At 37.2% G+C, this 22,607-nt stretch overlaps 1 protein-coding gene across 10 annotated transcripts in view; it reads right to left on the reverse strand.

Moving 5' to 3' along the window:
• SYNJ1 (synaptojanin 1) overlaps nucleotides 1-22,607 on the reverse strand; it is a 68,436-nt gene that overhangs the window by 13,247 nt on the left and 32,582 nt on the right. For 5 of the 10 annotated variants that reach the window (XM_064470747.1, XM_064470754.1, XM_064470733.1 and 2 more), the window contains 16 exons: nucleotides 20,704-20,895; nucleotides 20,484-20,568; nucleotides 19,060-19,200; nucleotides 18,443-18,635; nucleotides 16,944-17,102; nucleotides 14,611-14,767; nucleotides 14,163-14,280; nucleotides 13,830-14,045; nucleotides 12,877-12,955; nucleotides 11,666-11,828; nucleotides 10,554-10,760; nucleotides 9,433-9,561; nucleotides 8,773-8,811; nucleotides 3,590-3,637; nucleotides 1,889-1,927; nucleotides 1,724-1,794 (listed from right to left, as the gene is read on the reverse strand). In XM_064470747.1, coding sequence (XP_064326817.1) covers nucleotides 1,724-1,794; nucleotides 1,889-1,927; nucleotides 3,590-3,637; nucleotides 8,773-8,811; nucleotides 9,433-9,561; nucleotides 10,554-10,760; nucleotides 11,666-11,828; nucleotides 12,877-12,955; nucleotides 13,830-14,045; nucleotides 14,163-14,280; nucleotides 14,611-14,767; nucleotides 16,944-17,102; nucleotides 18,443-18,635; nucleotides 19,060-19,200; nucleotides 20,484-20,568; nucleotides 20,704-20,895 — 2,036 coding nt within the window. The remainder of the gene's footprint in view (nucleotides 1-1,723; nucleotides 1,795-1,888; nucleotides 1,928-3,589; nucleotides 3,638-8,772; nucleotides 8,812-9,432; nucleotides 9,562-10,553; nucleotides 10,761-11,665; nucleotides 11,829-12,876; nucleotides 12,956-13,829; nucleotides 14,046-14,162; nucleotides 14,281-14,610; nucleotides 14,768-16,943; nucleotides 17,103-18,442; nucleotides 18,636-19,059; nucleotides 19,201-20,483; nucleotides 20,569-20,703; nucleotides 20,896-22,607) is intronic. The other 5 variants (XM_064470799.1, XM_064470784.1, XM_064470762.1 and 2 more) reach the window with 4 other exon arrangements.

A 22,607-nucleotide genomic window follows, 5' to 3' on the forward strand; every position in this document is an offset into this window, starting at 1 on the left:
CTAAGGGCAGATCGTGCTTGACAAGCTCGGTGGCCTTCTATGACAAAGTGACTTGCCTGGTTGACATGGGGCGGGCAGTGGACATTGTCTACCTGGACTTCTCCAAGGCCTTTGATAAGGTCCCCCACAGTCTTCTCCTGGAGAAATTAATGCATTACGGCCTAGACAAGTGGTCTGTGCAGTGGGTGGGGAACTGGCTGACAGGCCACACCCAAAGGGTGGTGGTAAATAGCTGTTTTTCAAAGTGGCAACCTGTCACAGGTGCAGTCCCCAGGGATTGATACTGGGCCCAACGTAATTCAACATCTTCATAAGTGATCTGGATAACAGCATCAAGTGCAGCCTGATGAAGTTTGTGGATGACACCAAATTGAGTGGGGAAGTAGACACTCCAGAAGGGAGAGCTGCTCTGCAGGGAGATCTGGATAGGCTGGAAGAGTGGGCCAGCAAGAACCTGATGATGTTCAACAAGGACAAGTGTAAGGTCATGCACCTGGGAAAACATAATCCGGGAGCGCAGCACAGACTGGGATCCGCCTGGCTGGGGAGCAGCTCTGTGGAAAGGGACCTGGGGGTCCTGGTGGACAGAAAGCTCAACATGAGCGAACAGTGTGCTGCTGCGGCCAAGAAGGCCAACAGGATGCTGGGTTGCATCAAAAAGGGCATTGCCAGCAGAGATAAAGAAGTCATCATCCCACTCTACTCAGCGCTTGTCAGGCCACACCTGGAGTACTGTGTACAGTTCTGGTCCCCGCTCTACAAAAAGGATGTGGACAGGCTGGAAGGGGTCCAGGGAAGGGCCACCAAGATGATCAGAGGACTGGGCAGCCTGCCATACGAGGATAGTCTGGGAGAACTGGGTTTGTTCAGCCTTCAGAAAAGGAGCCTTGGAGGGGATCTCATCACCATGTACCAGTACTTAAGGGGTAGCTACAAAGGAGACGGAGACTCCCTTTTTACAAGGAGTCACACGGAGAGGACAAGGGGGAATGGACACAAGTTGCTCTTGGGGAGATTCCGACTGGACACGAGAGGGAAATTTTTCACAGTGAGGACAGTCACCCATTGGAATAATCTCCCCAGGGAAGTGGGTGACTCGGCCACATTGGACACTTTCAAGATTTGGCTGGACAGGGTGCTGGGCCATCTCGTCTAGGCTGTGCTCTTCCTAGGAAGGTTGGACTTTGGACTAGATGATCCCTGGGGTCCCTTCCAACCTGGGATTCTGTGAAAATTAATTTTTAAAACAAGGTACAAGATTCCATTACATATGAAGTAATCAGCAATATAATAAATCAGCTACCCATATAATGCATAACTGCCTGCAAGCAATTAACTGCCATCAGGATATACATTTCAGCACAGAAGATAATACATTTTATCATATCAAATAAGCAACATAGTCAACAGGAACATATAATACAAAGAATAACTCTGCGTTTTGCAGTTATTTGAAAGTGGATATAAAACGTGGTATTACTTGGGAGCCTATGAAGTGACTACATAGAGTGCAAACCAATAAAGTCATGTCCAGTATATATATATTCTGAAGTATTCTTAGTCAACAGACAAGAATTGCTGAGGGAATTAACTCATATAAGCTGTGAAATGACTAGTCAATTTTGCTGTTTTCTTGCATCTGTTATGACTTACAAAAATCCACCGCCAGCGTAATAAGTTCTAGAAACTTAGGAGAAAAATTATTTTAAGCCAGAATACCCACCGGTCTGGTTGTACCATATCCAGCAGTTCCTGTGCTTGAAATTCCAGTTGAAGGTGGAGGCTGATTACGAACTGGAACAGATATTAGAGATTGCCGTCTTAGAACATATTTCAAAAACAACTTCTTTCTGTATTATAATTAGTACAAAACGTGTATCTGTATTACCCAAGTTATCTTTTCTTTGTGTTCCAGGACTTTTTTGTGCTTTGAAGCATGGAAAAAAAAATTAAATTATCTTTGTTAGATAAGCTAAAACAGGTATTATACGGCAATGGTACATTATCACTAATGGAAATGGGAGCGAAAAAGACATTAGTGATTTTTTCTGAAGTTGTAACATATTAAAGTCTATCCAACAGGTAAGCTGTTACACTAGTACGCTCTTACCCCATGGCACATGTGAAGTAATTTGATCCTTCTAATTACAAATTAAGTAAAATCACCTCCTATTTGTTGCAAGCTAAAGATGCCTACTTATACATGTACCCTGTGTTCTCAATCGTGCTAGAAGCTGTTTTCTTTTGTAGTATATTCTGCAAATATTCTAACAGCAGTCTTTAAAACAAAAAGAACTTGTGTAACATGCTGATTCAAAAAAATCATGCAATCAGAAGAGTACATCTGTAATTATACACGGTTCAGCAATCTACAGGGTCTACACCAAAGTTCCTGAAACTACTCACTTTGTTTATGGGATAAATATTACAGCACCAACCTCAACATTTACATGCTGATGCTAATGACGACCTTGTATGCAACATTCAAGCTGTGAAGTGCAAGATATGAAAGAAATCACCTTTACCTCAGACAAGTGCACAATTGCTAATAGGCAAAGAGGTTTAGGATTCTGTTGCCTATTTCCCAGGAAGGTAATATCACCATGTCAGTTACAGAAACTGGAAGGAATACTCTGTGGTACATAAGACACTTAGTTTATCAAATCATCTTCCAGTTGTCAGACAACCCTGCTGTCTCAGAACCAGTTAGAATAGGTTTCTGGGAACAGTTCTCAGTAGTGCAACTCGTACCCTGAGCAACCTGGTGCCAGTTTACCCTACTCTGAGCAGGAGGCTGGACTAGATAACTTCCAGAGGTCCCTTCCAACCTAAACTATTCTATGCATATAGGGATTTTGCCAATTTAGAAAAAGGAAGCAGCAATATAGTCAAAATAAATTGTAGTATCTGGAGGACATCTTGACTGTATCAGGACTTTTATTGCCACACCTATATTTGCTACAAAGGGACACATTCCTGAGGGGATCAGAAGAAACCCCAAAACAAGTCTCTGCTGGCATGGCTAAAACAGGACCCATTCAGCACTATATGCGCATACATGCCAACTAGAATAATGCAAGCGAAATGCTTCTCATAAATGTATGTCACATACAGTTAGATATCAGAATCAATATACCTACACTGTGCTCTTTAAAAAGAGACAAAATATTAAATTATAGGCTAAATTATTTAAATGGAAATTTCTCTCCCCCAAATATTTGAACATATGTAGTTCTTCAGGAAAAATTAGGCTTCCTAGATTCCTCATTTAGTTACAGGTATAGTATTTACTCTAGCAATCGGTCAGCTACAGCTTCCTCTGAGAGTCAGCCTTGAAAGCATTCTTCTTGATTAATGCAGTCTAAGTTTTCACTTCATTTTTCATAAATGAAGACTGCCTTCTATAACAATTTACACCACCACTGAAAAACAGGAAGCAACTTGGCTGTCTGAAAACCGTAAATAAAAGAAGAAAGATCCTACACAATAAATGCCTTCATGAAACCACCTTTAATGTCACAAGGGCAGTAATATTACTCAGGTATTAAATGAGAAATCCATTTCTAGAATACAAAAATTGTTATGTTACCTTCTACTTCTCTCCTAGCTACCCCAGGACTGGGAGGAGCTCCAAGACCTTTTCAGAGAAAGAAGAGAAGCTGTACATTGCATAAGAAAAGCAGTAGATTGAGAAAGTAAAACCAGAAAGAACACTGCCACAAAACAGCTTTACATAATTAAAAACGGCCTGGCTAGATTGTAGCTACTTGTGGGAGATAACTGTAGCAGCATGGGGAAACCAGGCTGATACGAATAAGAGATCAGCAAGTAGGGTCGTGTTTAGAAACATGCCATTATTTCAATTTTACATTACAGTTGAAAGAGAATTTCATTCCTTCAGCATTCACCCTCCACAAACTTTTGTAAATTCAGAATGATATTAAATGTCAGTGTTGATACTCTTCTAAAGCAGAGCACATGCCTATACTCAAACACTTGAAAATAAACAGGTACATCAGTTATACCCTGCAACATTAAGTCTGCTTCCTGTAATTTAGAAGACCACTACATAGTATGTTTCTGCCAAGACTACATCTGAATAAGCAATTTCAAGGAAGAAATAAGTTCCCCACTTTATATAATGCATTGTATCCTACAGAACTGTATCATTAAGTTATCTCCAAGCAGCACTCTGTACTTGGGAAAGCTGTATCGACTGGTGCACAGTAAAAGTTACAGTTTAGATTGAGAGAAAGATTTTCAATCATGCATAACCATGCTGAATTATTTTATTTCTGCAAGATGATCAAGCATATACAGGGTCCATCAAATTGTATGGTAAAACATGGCAGGACATAGATAACACTAAACAGTATGCAAGGAGAAATCCTTAAGGCATGCGCATAGGAAAAAGTAACAGTAATATCTGGCAACTCTGGAGTGGCTCAAGTATAGAGGAAGGAAAGGGAGCCAGTGTTCAAGAAGCCTACCTTAAAAGCAACTTTTGCCTTAGCGATGACACAGCCTCATGCTTTCTCATCATGTGCCAATGTGTGGTATCTGCTCAGGAGCTCCCTATGATCTGGAAAGAGTGCTGTGAATTTTGTCAGATATGGGTGGAGGTGTCACTCAGAGTAGGAAGAGTGAAGGTTGCATATGAGGCTGGTATGTGATTATCTCCAGAGATGTCAGATCTCTGGTTTTGCTGAACATCTGGTTCAAATATGTTAAAAGACTAACATGTTATATATTCTGTATGAGTTCCAGGCTCTGCCAATTAACGTTAGATTTCTATTGCAAAAGTTTCTGGCAGAGGACTTCTCTGCGAGAGAAGCAGCACTCAGGAGGGATGAACAGAGAGCGTTTGCAAGGAGGGGGCACAGGAGGAGAGCACTGCCTGACAACACTTCATTGCTTTCAGGTACTAGCTCTGCCCTTCTCCCGTGCAACCCAGAGGAACCCTTGGGGAGAAAAGAAAGCGGTAACCCTTCGGCTACGAGAAGCCTACCTGCTAACTGGAGAAAAATAAAGGGAAGTAGAGAGCAGCCCGACAGTACAGGACACCCCTCTGAACCCTCTGTCGTTAGAGACATAAAGCTTACTGTTCATCTCAAGAGTGTTCATGGAAATGGACACAATAAAACCTCTCCTAGAGCAGGGAACTAGTCTGTTCATTTCACAGATGATCTGCACTTTCCCCTCCCAAAGCTCAGCCCATACTTTGAATAGGTATTCTCAGGATGCTTTTAAGCACATGTCGTTTTATGCAAGATGATTAATGAAGTTGACTCCTTTCAGAAGAAGGAAGGCAGAGAACCTCTTTGACCATAGCACATAGACATGTTCCTATATTGTTGCACCATCCAGATGGAGACTTCTGTGCAGGAGAATTTTAAAAAGTTTTGCAAATTTAAAAATATTCATTATATGGGAGAAAAAGGGCCTAAAGGTCAAATACCAAGTTTCACTTACTAATAATACTCTTCAACAGTGATAAAGCAAAATTATGGTGCTGGGATAATGCCATCACAATCGGTACTATAGGAAGATTTTAATCTTAAGCACAGTGAAAAATGCACATCTGAACCTGAAACACATTTTTAGGTATCATTTTAAACTGTTACTGTAGTCTGTATATAGCTCAAAATCTCTATTGCAGTTTGAAACAGTATTTTGCAAGTAAAGACATCACATACTTGTTTTAAATAGTATTTTAAGGAAAGGGGGTGGATTTATACAGAAACCACCTGTAACTTATGCCCTGACATCTTTTAGACAGAACTGCATATTTTGCAAAGATTACAGTTACACATTAGCTTAATGGAAGATAGAGCAACCCCAGCTTCTCATGCACAAGTAAAATGTGCACGTGTGTGCACATGTGCGTGTCTGTGTGTATGTGTGCATGAGCGTGTGTGTATATATGTATGTGAAATCCAGGCCATTTGCCTACATTTGAACAACACATTTACTGTTTTAGCATTAAGGCTTCTTGTTTCCTCCATTATTGAACATTCCTTCTTTAGCAAGAAAAGAAGAAAGGCGCTCTTCCCCATATTTAAAGAAAAAACCCAAACCAATAAAAAAAGCTTTTTCAAAATGACTCCCATATCTTAATGCACCCAAACAATCTGAACTGTGCTCTGGGGAGAGAAAAAAAAAGGCAGCTACAGAGGAAAAATAAAGATGTTGAATGGTTCTTGCAAGGCTAAGTTTAATGTGTGAGCATAAATATCTGTGTACACTAATAGACTGCTTGGGTGTATTATTTTCATAGCTTAACATACTTGCATTTCTTTTAATGTCAACTTTATTACTGTATTTCCTAGGTCTACTTAATTTATTTGGAAGATACAGTGAAAATGTAATGCATTTTACCCAAATTATTGCATATACTGAAAATACTGTGCATTCTCTCAATCTTAACCCCATTTTAACAGTTTAAACCAATGATAAAAGACAACTATAAGCCTCTCCTGCATTAATCAGAAAAGTCTGACTAGTATTATTAAAGGAAAAAAACCCAAAACAAATATTATTTTTTCACTTCAAGTAATTGACAATTAGCAGCCTTTATAATTTTTAATGTTATGTAAGAATTTACTCTGTAATGTATTAAAAAAAAACCTTGGGTAAACAGAGTGCAACATTTTAATTTTTAACTATAAACAACCGAGAGCTTATAAAATCATCAGTGGAAATCTTTCGTATTGGCAGGTGAAAAGTCTACACTTTGCAAACACCCTGCAAAGAGTACATAGCTTTGTTTCCTTGAATTCTGAGTTAATTCTGATGTAAAATATGACCAAACTAAAAAAAATATACACCAAAAAAGAACAACCCAAACCAAAATCAACCCAATGGAAAAAAAACCCAAACAAACCCCCAAAAACTTAGATGTCCAAATCCTGCTCCCATCTTAAAAGCATTCGGAGCCATTAGAAGAAATGTTATGGGCATTGAAGGGAATGAAGCACTCAGGTAAAAATGGTTAAAACACATGAGAAAAAAAACCATTTAAAATGCACAACATTTTAAAGACATAATCGATGTCACTTTGCATGGGCTACAGAAGTCTAAAATCAAAGTTTGATACACTTATACAGCACATGGATATTTTCACAGTGCTTCAGGAGCCTTCATTCTAGGTAAGAGAAACAGATGCCATTTCCCCAGGCATAGTAACACACTATGACATTTACACTGCTTCCAGTCCCGTGCTAGCTTGCTCAGAGCTGAGCTCAGGTACTGCTGAAAGCAAAGCATTATGCCTCGTAAATGTATGCCATCAGTGGAAAATGAAGAAGATAGAAAAAGTAGGATGAGCTTTAGGTCAGAATAATATATGAAAAAATCATACTACTATCTCTTTTAAAAGATTGCATGAAAAGCAAGTTTTATGCAAGTTACAATTCTTTATGGAAAGCTATGTTGGTAAAAGAGGGTAAAGAAAAAAAGCAAGCTAGTCTTTGCACAATTGAGACAAACTAGGCAAACAGGATCGTGCCAGTGCACATAAAACTATATAGGACTGAAGCAGTATAATGAATGAAACCTCACATGTTGCATGTTATGTATAAACTGGCTATTTTCTAAAACTTAAGCATTTTAACTAATTCAAAATATTATGCCTTTGACATAATAACCTCCTCCCCTCAACTGTATCTAAGAGCCATGCACATCTCCACCTGAAATCAGAATAAGTTCGCTAATATTTATATATTATATAAAATAGTTTACTTATTTTCTGAGATTGCTCAAAACTTTTTAATTATTTTCTTCAAAAACCCTCTTTCCTACCAACTGAGTGGCAGTGGCCAAAAAGCCATTAAGAAACTATTTCAGAGCCACTAACTCTTCCCACTCTATCCCATATATTAATGAGCTGATTTAAGTCCAAGCAGGACAGCTCAACTAAGAAGCACGTGACAAAGGAGGACAAAGATTAGTTTTAAGAAGAAGTACTTCTGACAGGACAGGAGTTGATATTACGTGCAAAACCAGACCAAGCTGGAAAAAACCAAAACCAGCCTGAAGGTTTGATAAAGCCCTCAGCATTATCAAAAGGGAAGGAATTAGGGAGAACTATTTCAGGATTTTGTAAAGACCTGTAGCTCTTGCATGCCTCAGAGTAACTGAATAAATTCCTTTGCTAAGTTTGTGTTTCTGAAGTACACCCTAGTTCCAAGAACTATGGAGGGTGCTTCATGTCTCTAGGAGGGGTTTAGGAGCACATTTCAGACTTGGAAACAGAAAACAAACTACTCATATGTCAGTGTTCAGCTTAGAGACAAATATGGCTCAGTGATCTGGAGCTCTCTGTTAACTGGGGAAGCTGGGCCAGACCAGCACCAGTTTCAACTTGAAAAATTAATTAATGGATAATCGCTGCAAGTAGCTACAATCACAATCCAGTTTACAATGTTCCTTATCACGGACTGTGAGGAAAAAAGCTCACATTTTCACAACTAAAGACAAGTTTCCACTTTCACAGAAAAGCTAGCTGGGTGTATTTTGACCAGGACAAGGCAATAAAAACCTGGAACAACTTTAATATCTCTGACTATAATGTACCAACTTCTGGAGAAATATTTATTCACTAAAACATCAAATGTAATTCAGAGTAGGATACAAACCCTGAGAAAGAAATTACATTGACATTCAAGAATTAGCTGGTTTTATACCTTTGGACATCATCATAAATATTATCACAACAGACCACCATAGTAGTTTTGCTATGTAGTCATATTCAGAAACAATTAAAATCATTACCTCCAAATTCTTTTCTAGCAGGTGCAGGACTCCTACCGCCTTACAGTATTTAAGAAATGAATGCAGCAATAATGAAAAACATCAGTACAGTAAGAGGGGAGAAAAAGAATGAGAAAGTTAAAAATGACAAGGGTCACTTTGTTGTTAACTATGTTGCCCATATGCTTCTGAACATCCAGTTTCTCTTAGTGCTCAATTGTTTAAATTTTCAGATGATCCAGATGAACTGTACATTCAAAACTTGGACATGATAAAATGCATACACACTGATGCCAAAATTAAAGGAATATAAATCAATGAATGCACAAGATAATTTTTAAAATAAAAGATAAATAAAGATGCTATAAAAATGAAAGTGTTGAGTAAACACCGCTGTAGGAAGCCCACATTTTAAAACTGTGAAAGTAAGTCTATAAAAATTTTAAAACTTATTCACTAAGCAAAGACAACAGTATTTAAATGGTACTGAAAAATGCTGTCATTTCCCATGCTGTTATTGCTATTAAATGTACCAACTAAATATTTTAGTGAAAAAAACGTTGTGTTCTACTGAGCCCCAAACCAGCAGTACAATATGTAGTTTGGGTGTGGACTTCAAAGTTCATCTCACAGACTTGTAACAAAATATTCCTGAACACCTGATACACGTCACTGTATTACCTGATGGTGGAGGCGGCCTCTGTGGTGGAGCAGGGCGTGCAGGAGGAGCAACGGGGCGAGGTGGTGGAGGACGCTTAGGCTCCAAGCTCGGAGAAGACTCTTTCTGCTGGGTACCAAGCTGACATTCAGCTGAAGAACGTGACAGAAAACAATGCAAAAATGAATCACTTGTACATTCTAATCACAGTAAAGCTTCTTTAATAGCCAGTTATTTTCAAAGAGAGGACAGTCAGTCCCCAGCCTTGGAAACAAGGATACAGAAGTGCATGAGAGAGGGAAAACAAGAGGAATAAATCAATGGTGAAAAGAAGCACATTTCCTAAACCAAGATTTTTGCCTCATATGCTTTTATCAGTATACGCTTTTCATGGAATCCTGAACATTCTTACAAATTGCAGAGTTCCAAATTTAGATTTTGACCCTTATCTGTGAACTAAGTACTCTGGAAAAAGATGTTACAACAGGAATTCTGAAGGCATTTTAGCAGTCTTTGTGAAGTTACTCCAAGTTACATTGAAATGAACTGTTCTAGAAGCCATTCCAAACATTATAATTCTAAATTTCCACCTCGTCACTAAAATAAAATTGTGTCTAAACAGAAACTTTCATATTATACACCCAATTTATGAATCTAGTGATTACCATTTACATATCACAGCTGATCGAAGCATTAATTGAAATGGGCTGTATTTGAAGAGTATGAATAAAGTGAACTAGGATTATACTGACACATTGCAATAGAACTTTTGAACAGAGGTTTCAAACTAATCAACTTAGCCTATTAATCACAACTTTTTGAGATGTCTCTTTCATGATAAAATGCTGAAGAACTAGAGCAAATTAAGTAGTTGGCAGCAGCATAGATCAGTGGACAATGTACTAAAGACGACTCAGGAAACAAAGCTCTTCCACTGCCCATAAGGAAAACCAAGACACAAAGAATGAGGTGATCTGCCCAAGGCCACTTATGCATAAAATACAGGATAATGACAAGAATAGTCTTTTATATTAATCTAAAAGCTCTGTTAAAAGTAATCTATAAGCCAGTATTCTACCACTGGACCATACAGCTGCCAGACTGTAGCATAGTAATAAAGGCAGTCGAGCAATGTAATACACACTGTGTGCAGAAACAGGTGGGCCAGGAGTTTTTGTTGGTGCTCGGCTCGGTCTCACTGGGAGCGTAGGTCCATCTGAAAGTGTAGGGGATTGACAAGGACTGGAACGTGGTGAAGAGCTTGGGGAGGTTCCAAGACCAGAGCTTGAAGTTGGCTGTAGATGCTGAGGAAGGATTTCTTCTACTTCAGCACTATAGTCATCAACATCTCCTAAAAAACAAACCCCACCCCAAAAAATAAAAATAATGTAAAATAAAGGGAACAACAGTTACTTATTTTAAGAAGTGGTGAAATTATAACCTGGTTCTGGCCATGGGATTTTCTGCAAAGAGCCCTCAAGTTCCAAGGAATTAGCTCAACAACCAAAGTAGGATTCTTGCATCATAAAATTACACATGAATAATGCATATGTATTCAAGCCAACTGAAAATACTCCAAATGCATATTATAGATATATATTATAGGTAATTATAATACTGTGGCAACTGTAATGTTGCTTAATCCCAGAAACAGTCAACTCTACAAAGAAGACCTTTGCAAAAATTCTTTCCCTGCTTTGCAATAGATGGCAAGCTTCACTTATTCTTCAGAAGGCTGGGCAGTAGATTTCAAGATATCTGCTATTTGTGATGACTTCTCTTTGAAAAGGCGGAATGATGTTTTAAAAAAAACAGTTCAGCATGGACGTGCCTTTAACAGTAGAAAGTCAATTTAGAATATTTTAATGTTGATATTCAAAATGCCTGAAATAGACAAGTATCCCATCACACTCCAATAAAACCGTAGTAATCCTTTCTTCCATAACTTCTAGGCTTCTCTTTCTTCAGGTATATGAACAACACAAAATGTTCTACAGAAGTTCCAGCTTCAACTCTGCACTGCTCAGCAGTAACGGAGTAACCAGGCTGCAAATTAGATGTTAGCTCTTGATTTAAGGGTCTTGTGGGATTTGAGATGTCACATTTTAAGGGAATCATACCATTTCATGTAGGACTATTAATCAAATCCACCAATCATACAGGCATCTAAACTGCTGAAGTCCTGTTTCCTACCAGCATTAGAAAACAGATTAAGTATCTTATGACATCAAGACAAGGAATACTATTTCAACAAACCTTCCATATCATAGTCTGCAGTAACCTCAGCATCTTCACAAAGCAAAGTGGAGCTTGTTGATGAAGGCAGCCCAATATTAATCTTCTCTAGATTCATTTCATCTTCCAAACTTCTGATCCAATCAGGATTTTTCAAGCTTATGTTTATAATCCTTCCTAGTAGCTGAATTGCCCAAAAGGTGTGCATAAAACAGAAATTGTTAAGAGTAGGAACATTAAAATTCAGTGTTCTAGATTTAAAAAGAAAAAAAGCTACTGAAAATGTCACTAATAAGGCTATCAGAATTTCTGGGTCTGAACGATGAGTGACACGTCACAAAAATAATTACACTTTTCACTTTATTTTGGTAACTAAGTATATTTATGTAGTTTAAACTGTTGGTAGCTATACAATATTTTTCTAAAGAGAAACTAACAACTTGTCTCATAAGATTTTCCTTTTCAGTTAATAGGAAAGCTTCTGGTTTCTTTATAGCAAGTCTGTTTTTCTTTAAAAAAGAGTAGTGTTCCTGTTGGAATAAACATTAATAAAGCCATTTTTAGAGGCTGATAAAACAGCAGGCCTTCATTCTGCAAACTGACACGATACTGAGCCCTTATCCTGCGTGGACTGCCAGTGAAATTCTCAGCAGATGCAAGAATCCATCTGCAAACATCACATTACAGAATCTAAGTATTAACAGGAACATAGATCAGTAAAAATTTGAACATGAAAATTAAAATTTTTACCAAAATTAAGTATTGGCCCTACAGAAGTCAACGAGAGCTGAAATTTTGACATTTTAAAGTGACTGAAGTACAGGTATGCTGAATTTTAAATAATTGCAGGCTATAAATATGATAAACCGGTTCATACTACAAACTTAAGGTGAAATCTCTGCTTTTTAAATTATTAAAAAAAAATAATTTAAAAATCCCTCATTTGATGAAGATGGCCCTCTACATAGGACCTTCAATTCTCTACCAGTCCTCCTCCTCAGAATGAAGTTTGATACTTTTCTTAACTGGACTTTGAAACTCAACATAATGCTATGTGACTATCAAAAGTGGAAAAAAAAAAAAAAAAAAAAAAAAAAAAGAGATGCAATGGTCTAGTATGGAACATGAAAAACGTTTAAGAATTAAAAACAAAAATACCCAAACCACCCAAGTATTCTTTAAAAAGTTGGATATTCTCTTGTTGTACAAAAGTTCAGTAATTTTTACATTACCTCAGTACCATTCAAATTCATAACATTCAGAGCAGAACTTCCTTCCAAAAATGTTACCCACATCTTGTCTTCCACAAACCTGCAAAGTCCATTGGAAACAATAATTAAAATACATTATCCTACCTACTAATTTTTGAAGCCTCTTGTCTTAAAGGGTCTTTAATGTTTCATTTGATGGAGAAGAATTATTTCTTAAGTTCATCAAAATATATAGAATTGGCTAATAAGCTTTAACTGAATGTATCCATGCAACAACAACAACAAAAAAAGCAAAAGAGAACCATGTAATTATCACACAGTGAAAGCACTGTCCACCTAAAAATTACGTGACTACAGTTACGCATTCAATAGTAATTGTTTGGCGACAGGTTAGATATTTGTATTAGGTGTTCCACGTTACATCACAGTATGGATTTGGGACTATGCTCCTAGTCTGGGAAAAAACCAAACCAAACCAAAAAAACCAACACAAAACCCTAAAAAAAACCCCAAAAAACCAAAACCCAATCCCAAACCAAAACAACCCCCAAAAATCCCAAGCAAACCACCACAACACTTATAGTTCCATTAACAGCTTAGTGAAAATGCAACATTCACAAGGGTCCTTTTATCTTCGCTTCATTTAAAACTACTAACCTAATTTTAGAAGATAAAATTTGTATAAAATTATATAAATAACAAATTTTAACTCTGACTGATTTCTGACAAAGTCAATATGATACTCTACCTCAAAAATAAAAAGTATCTGGAAAAATTAAGTCTGAAAAACTGAGACACATACAGGTATATAAAAATAATTTTCAACTGTAAAGACATTAAAGTTGAAATCTAACTGTTAAAAATGAAGCAGATCATAACTTAAATGCCTGCTAAGAAAGTAACTTTATTCACAAAATAAGTGGGAACAACGCAACGCAGAGGAATAGAGATTAAAAAGAAAAAGTCTTTTTAACCTTATAAGTATAACTTCTCCATAGCTTGCAAATTTTTTAAGCAGCTCATCAATCAAGTTATCATCAAAATAGTTTTCTTCTGCTGAAGAACTTTTGATCGAGACCATTACAGTACCATCAGGCGGTCCTTGCATTGCTATCACCTCCTTATAAACTTTTTGTCTCTCTTCTGCTTCAATTTCAAATATGTCGATGTCAATCAATGCAACCACAGGCCTTGGAAAAAAATTACACAGGAAAAACCTGTAAGCAGAGTATCTGAGCAACAAACTATAGGACATGAATATTAAATCTTCAATGATTAGGAAGTAATGTATAGAATAAAACCAAAACCTATGATCAGATGTTTTCAGCTCTGCTCTTCCGTAGTGCAACAAGGTACCAGGATTCCATGTATAAGGGACGTTACTGTCATCGTGAAAGCTAGCGTTCAGAAGATCCAGGTCTTCAGCTATGTTCAGTATTAAAGAAAACAAAAGAGGAAAACCACAGTGATTGCAAGAATATGCTTTAAAAAATAAGCTATTTGTAAAAAAGAAAAAAGAAAGTAAACCAAAAGCAAGTATTTTACAGCAAACTACTGAAATATCAGTAACTGGTATCTGATTCTTGATCCTCCTGTTCAGCGTCACTGTATTTACTGCAGATGCTATTATAAGCTTTCTGTCTCATACAAAGTCAGGGATAGAAGCTCAGAATCACTGGCACTGTGAATGTCACTAAATGGATCTTATAAGCCAGTTAAAAGAATATTTTAAGTAATTTAAGGAAGCACTCAAACCTGATCGGTCAAAAGGCCATTTTCTTCTTCTCCAAAGAATACGATCTGTCCATGCTGGTGTGCGACATTTTTCACTGGTGTCATAGTCATCAGAAAACAGATCATATTTGTATGTAGGAGCAAAATTTATTTTCCCTTCCAAAAATCCCCTAAAAATCTGTAAGAAACAAAGCAGTGATGTGCCATGCCAGAAGACAGAAACAGATGGGAAACAGCTTGAAACTAATCAGAATTCTCTTTTCTAACAGTGAAAACCTGTATACACATCTCAATTTAAAAAAAAAATAAAAAATCACTTGATAATATAAAACCTTCTCCAAATTTTATCTGCTGAAAACATTCTATGTTTGCCACTAAGACTAAATAGTGACCCAGACAGATCATCGTTAAACAGAAGTATGTCAACATTTATATCTTTAAACACAGGCTCATGAGCAACATGCTGTTCCTCCAATGTCATTCAGAACTTGAGGTCATCTAGAACACAGATGCTGTCCACAGCACTTTTATTAATTAGTTAGTTGCTCATGTGTCAGCAAAAGTTGGGAATTAAGGTTTACATTTTATGTACCCATCTGAACGTGCAAAACATTTCCCCAAATTAACACAAGACGCCCCACCAATAAATAGGAGTAAAGGTTATATTAAAAAAAAAAGGGAAAAAGTCCTTAATACATTCAATATTTAACCTGAAGATCAGAGACATAATATCACCATATCTTCTCAAGTTCTCAAGAATAAAAAGAGAAGTATGTGAAATTATCTGCCAAGAGTACATATGATGTTTAGAGATACAGAGTCAATTGAAAGGAATCAAAAAATCCATTGGGTACTTTGCAACATAAACAGATAACAGCCAGCTGACACAAGACCCTAGAAGGCCAGGAGATTTGCTTATTCCTTAAGTGTTTAAACTAAAACCCTTTAGTTAACTAGCTCCAGTCTTGAGTTTAATCTTGTATGGGAAATTTCACTTCATATCAGAGATCTTTAAAATATAAATCTAACTTAGATCTTCTAGTCAAGCCTGCATCAAATGACAGGTTAGCCTGCTTTTCTTGTCGGAAATCAAAATTGAAATCCCATCAATTTAAAAATCTATGTCAGAAGATGAATGTTCAGAATGTCAGAAGGTCTGTAACTTCTGAGACGATGTATTAATCTCTTTGCCTTTGGTAATTATTTCTTAGCCTACTTTTATGAAGAAAGTTGCTACGTAAACACCTTTACTGGACAGCATATACTCTGGTTAACAGCCACATGCAACAACTGTGGAGCTAACCTCACTAGCCAGCTAATACCTGCTGCTGCCCAGCCAGCCACTTCCAAATAACGGAATATTACCCCAACAGTGCAATATCACCCCTTCTCTCCAGCCAGGAGACTATTTTAAGTCTTTTTCATAATCCAGTAGTTTCCACAGATCTTTCCAGCTTTATAACTGCTGTAAGCACCCCCAAGAACCTCTCTTGTTTTGGTTGAATTAACAGATAAGCATGCTGTCTGCCCATTTGGATGTGCATCTCTTTTTCTCTAGGAACTGGGCTATAAAAAAACCCCAAACTTTAAAATTGTCAAGTGTTTTTCTTCCTGTTCTGTTGCAGAAGACACCAGCACAAATGGAAAAGAACTCTAATTCAGAAAAAAAACACTGCTTATGATCAAAGTGCTGGCAAGCACACAAATCTAACAACAGAGGATTGTCTCTCATTTTACCAGCTACAGCATCACCACGTAAAGCTGGAAAGAAAGAATACACGCTTTCACACAAAATTTGATTAATTAGAAATATTCCTTTACTTGCCCCATGCTGCCTGCCAAGAAACCATGAAAATCTAAAATCTGAAGCCTTCTTCAGACTTTGTTATTCCACGCCCTTTTTCTTTTTAAGTAAAAAGGTTGCTGTTTGGCCTGTTCCTTTTTCCAACAGAATGACAGTAACAGCATTAGACCTATTATTGCAGCAATTTAAAGTAAGCAGTAACATTACCAATAGAACCTCTGTAAGTATTTCTTAAATAGTTGCAATTAATGATAAGAAAAATACTATAACTGGTAAACTCCAAAGTTCTATGAGTTTCTATCTTTTCAGGAGAGAAAGCAAAGCCTCACTCCTACAGCTGGTCACTGGATTTGTATCACTGCCTCTTCAGATCAGTTACTACAAATAAGTTACTAAACATTGGTATGTCCCACCCTTCCATACCACTACCTGGACAAAAGTGATAAGTAAAACATGCTGAGGATATAGATTTAGAGACGCAACACAGAAAAATGCTAAAGGCAAAAAGAAAAATAAAGTATTCTTAAGTGTGGTAACATTTTTAAGATACCTGTCCAGAATTTTTCTGATTGATAAGTTGGTCTCCTGCTAGAAGGGGATCCCAGTTCTGTTGTCGTATTAGGTCCTTTACCTCTTCATTTGGAATATCTATTCGATAATTAAAGTCACCACACCAAAATATATAGTCATGGGAGAAAAGCATCCTTCCCTGTAAAACACAAGCACACAACGATGTTAAAAACAACCAAGTGACAAATTCACTACTTCCGGGTGCAGAAGTTCAGTTTTTAACTGTAAAATATATGGAATTTCTAGCTGATGAGGACAACTGAATACATGTTAGTATTTAGTGTTCCTATGGTTAGAACAACATAGCCAACTGTATGGTATTCACACATCTAGAATATGAAAGAAGTAACATTCCTCACATAGTTCGCACTTCTAAAGAAACATGAGTCATCTGAATTGGATTCTAAAATTCTTCATCTTTCTACTTCTGTTTTGGAAATCTGCTCTAAGATGATGACTACCACCTGTGTCACAAAGAGTTTACAAAGGAGAACAAAACACTGTACTGGGATCTTGTGTCACAATATCCCGACAAACTGTGAATTGAGGGCTTTATTATTCACATTTAATCAAAGACTTCTCAGTTACATATAATTTTCATGGCTAGGAAGAGCCAGAAGGGCTCTGTTAGTTTAAACAAAGCCTTGGATTTGAAGTGAGAACTTTTACTTCCCTCTTTGTTTTGATTTTATCATTGCCCATAATTAAATCAAAGCATATAGACTGGCAGATGAAAACAGCAGCATTTAGGCAACTGTTTCTGGGGACCAAAAAAATACAGTACTTTCAAGAAAAACTGAAACATGACCACTGGGACAAATAGAACAGTTAAAAAAAAAATTCCACCTGTAAAATAAGATGCCAGACACATGCACAGTGCCATAGAAACTAACAAAGGGCAGTTTGACCACAAAATTTAAGATAGCTTTAAGTCTCAAGGAAGTATTTTGCTGCCCTGATAAAATTATCAAGTATTTACGTGGTGTTCCTTCATGATGTTTACTTGGATAATCATTCATGAGAATATGGTATAGAACTGTACGATCCAACTTGACAAAAATGAGTACACAAGAAGTTAAAGTGAGTTCGCAAAAATCGTTCTTGTGTACTGAAAATAGGGCAGCTTCCCATGGATTTTTTTTCCCCATAATTGATTAACTCCAGTGCTTTCGTTCTACTGCATGTCAGGAATCTATAAGGTCTCACTCCTATGCTAAATCCTTGATGCCTAAATGCAAGTAAATTCATGCTTCACCATCTCTATCAGTCATTGCATTGGAAAGGTCTATTCTTTCTGCCATCATCTACTTAAATAAAAATTGTGGGAACTTAATTATCTCTGAGACCTAACCCAAGAAAATTTGATTTCCACAGGAATCTGGGGAAGGGAAAAAAATAAATAGAGCTTTTGGATGACACTGCTGGAGTTCAAAGGGTTTAACTTCTTATTCATTACGCAATTTGAACACTTTTGCTTACCATTGGAAAACCGAGCTTGCGAGCTATTTCCACGAAGTCTTCATTTCTCTCTTTAACTTGTGATTGCCCTGCAGCAAAATGACTGCAGACAAAGCAAAGACTGGATGTGTGAAACAACATCCGAATTGCTACTGCACCTTTATTACCAGTGGCTCCTCCCATGCCAGTCTTTACAGTATCAACAGCAACATCCCTAAAAGAGTTAAACAACTATTAAAACTTCAAATACAATGGCACAGAAGTTCACAGCTTTAAGCGTGTCTAAGTATGACATTATGCTGGTAGGAATACATTTTCACATTGTTCTTTCACCAGTAAGGCCACTGGGCTATTTTAAAATAATGCCAACAGCTACTGAGCTGGTAACATAATACTTCAGCTTGTCATAAGATCATAGAATCATTAAGGTTGGAAAAGACCTCTAGGATCATCCAACTTCCCTGGTAACTGATGAGGCATTTAAAAACTAAGATAAAATAATTTAAGGAACTAGCTCCCCAGAAGATTGAACAGCTCTTTTAGAGCCCCATATGCTTCTTACTACACTTGTATGTTAGCTTGCAGTACAACACAAACTGAAGGCGACCCAACTTGGGCGCAGCTGTGTGTTCACTGACCTGATAAAAGGAGCATGCTGGGGCCTGATGAACACAAAAAGGCAGACGCCCACCAACTGCTCAGAAGCCAGCAGCACATACTTGTAATCTCTTGATATAGTCTTCTGCAGTTCAGCAGCCCAGAGCTTCTGATTGGTTGTGCTAGCAGTGAGAGTAAAAATGCCAGTTTTAAAATCAAATTAAACAGGTATCCAAACTGTTGAACTAGTTGAATAAACTTCATACAAAAACCTTAACTATAACTTGGGGTAGTAAGCCAAAGCTGAGTCGTGAATGGTGCTCAAATGCTTCTTAGCAGAGACACAGGCTACAGACTGTCATGACATCATCACTTCAAATTCAGCCTTATAAAATGCTATCTCACTTTTCTCAATGCCACAGACAATGTTAGGAGCCAGGGCTATCCTTCCTGTCTTTCCAAAGCGAGACGGGAGAAGCAAACCCTAAGAATTTTTCTAGGGAGTTACTTCCTAGCCTAGAGCTCAGTTAATATGGGAAAATAGAGATGCCCATGGTCTTAGATCAAGAAGAAATTTCCTTGGAGACCTAATGGGCTACAGTTTTCAGAGCCAGCATTGGATATATATGAAAAATATCAGACCTGGAAACAGCATTAACTAGACATGGTGTGAAATTAGGGGATAATAAACTGCCACTTCGTCCTCAAGACAAAAGCCTGTGCAAAGGCTAACAGTGTTATAGGCTTTAGATGCTTCTTCCAATTAGTTAAAGCTTGCTAAACACCAGAAAGCATGCAAAACAGGCAGACAAAGCAATGGACAAAGCGAATACAATCCTAGGACTACACATAAAGACTTCATCACTGGTATCACCCACCACAGATAAAAATATATTTTCATAACCCACTCCGCTAGGAGTGAAAAATCCGAACTCCACGATAACACACACATGTAATACATGGAATGACAGCGAAAACTGACAGCATGGAAGGAAGCCTAGCTTTATACAGATCAAATCTGATGCAAGGCACTATATAAAGGCATACCAACAATACACACACTTTTGGAAGGAATTTCACAGGACTCGCTGTTCCCAGCAGTGCAAAGGCACAGAGACCGCAGAACACTACAAGCACTGGCGGTAAATTCCTCCAAAGTGTTAAATGAAGAAAAAAGTTGAGCAGCTGCTGAAGGCGCAATCCAAAATATGGCCAAGTACTGACTGTTTTGATCCTTGAGATTACATTATATGCAATCTAAGTGATCACAGCTTGTCTATGGAAAGCTGAGATGAAGTCTGCAATCCTGGCACAGAAACTGGCAGAGAGAACTGGAATGCAGTCAAAAATTAATCCAGACTAATCCTAACCATTACAACATAGGAGAAAAAATAAGTTAAATAACATTTTACTCAAAAAATGTGATTATCAACTAAACTAGTACTGTATAGAATGTATCACTTACCTGGCATTCACAATATTTCCTGCATTTAACTCCACCATTTCTTCAAATCCAATAGCAAATATGTCTACAGGCTTGCTTTTGCGATCTGCATTTAAACATTAAAAAAGCTATTTGTCATTTGTAATTAAGAACCAAGACCTCATACATCTATTTTAATGTTTATTATCTGATTATGAAAATCAGAGTTTTCAAGAAAAAATTGACAGAATACAAATCCTACCTTGGAACTCATGAATACCAGCTAACTTTGGTGCATCTAGAAGCCAGTCAGTGAGGGTCTGATTTCTAAAGGCAATACTTCGAAACTGTTTCCCCCCGTTGACGTTCCATGTCCCGACACAGACTCTAATTTTTTTCGGCTTTGCATACTTATAAAAGTTCTCACACATACTCTTTAGCACTTTTACAGATGCTGCAAAAACATTTGAAAAGACATTATTTTTTTATATAGAATGTTTCTTCCGAAAACTCGGCAATGAGATCTTTCCCTTAAAAAAACTGGCAACGAATCCATGCACAGACATATAGAAAGTTAAACTGTGAAAGCAAGATGAATGCAGCTTTTCACAAGGGAAAGTACATTTGCAGACATATTAGTTGTCTGGGTAGGATACTGACTGAATGAAAGACAGTAGTAATTTGTCCAAAGTAACATATATATATATAAATAATATATAAAAGAAACATAATTTCTACGTTTTATAAATATCTGTCATTCTTTCCCCCTACCTGTGATTCCCTACCGAAACCATTATTTTTCATACATGCCACCACAGATAGCTACCTCATTTTCACAGATTATGTTTACAAAATTCAATTTCCATTACAAAAACAATTTATAGATACGTTAATTTCTAGAACTGTAAAAATGATTGATACACTACATTTACTAAAATAGATAGGGTTTGTTATTTTATCATATTAGAGTATGCCTATGTAAGCCATAAATCTGACTTATTTTGCAGGTCAGTTGAATTCCTAAAATTCTGCTTTAGTGAGGAAGATAAGCTATGATTCAGAACAATTAAACTCATTTCTCTGTCACACCAGCCCTTCTCTGTGCCTTGTTTCTATCTGCCAGATGGCAGAGAGAGTAATGACCCATCTGTAAAGGGCATTGTGAGAAACAAACAAACAAAAAGTATTCTTCAATGAGCAGACGCTAGATTTACATATATTGTAAAAGTCCCTTCATAAATCAGCTGTATAATATACAGATAAATTTCCTAATGTAAAGGAACAGATCAGAATATTTTTAAAAATTACGCTTTTTAATCTCAGTGGAATAAAAATTGCATCAGGTGTAAACAGTATTGTTTGCATTGTACTTTACCTAAGTGATATTAATTTACCTGTTTTGAATACTCTTATGTTTATGAGCCCCTGTGAGAATTGTATAAAAAATTTTCAGTGGAATTCTTCCCTTCACTGTGTGTGCTGTCTTGCAAAATGGTCAGCTACTGAGCACAATATTTTCATTCAAATCTCCAAAAGAGGATGATTAGTGAGCTGCTGTTGTCTTTTTAGTTATTCTTTTTAAGTTTACCACCTTTAAATTTGCTACTGAATCTTGGCTATACAATTAAAACAAAAGTCAGGGATTCTCTAGCCCTTGTGGTTTTGAAACAAACTGGAATCAACAGAAGAAAATAATATATTTATTGTTTGTGAACTCTTTCACAGCTGAACAAATCACATATCCATATATGGGCTAATCACATATAAAAGACAATGAACTGACCAGTGTCTCCTTGGGGTACTACAAGCAGATCATGCTTGGGATCATATTTTCCTTCTCACAATCCAGGTAAACGAAGTCAACAAAACAGCACAGAGTCAACTGACCACTTTACACCTTCAAGTGAGAGCCAAATACTGAGTCTACTTCTGAATATGTCTACAGGCTGGGTAACAGTTAAGTCAAGAAATCCACTAAATGCCAGAAAAGCCTCCAAGGGTCAAGGCCAGAAGCCATCCAAGCACCTGACCACTGAAGAGAAACCAGTCCAAGAAATATTGTGGCCACAATATACCAAAATCATCCAAAGGATTAGCTGAACCTGAGGAACCCAAAATGGGATCACAGACAGCTCTGAAGATCTGCACAGATTAGCCTTTGTAGTA

Source organism: Phalacrocorax carbo, chromosome 1 (genome assembly GCF_963921805.1).
Source record: "Phalacrocorax carbo chromosome 1, bPhaCar2.1, whole genome shotgun sequence".
Classification (NCBI taxonomy): Eukaryota; Metazoa; Chordata; class Aves; order Suliformes; family Phalacrocoracidae; genus Phalacrocorax; species Phalacrocorax carbo.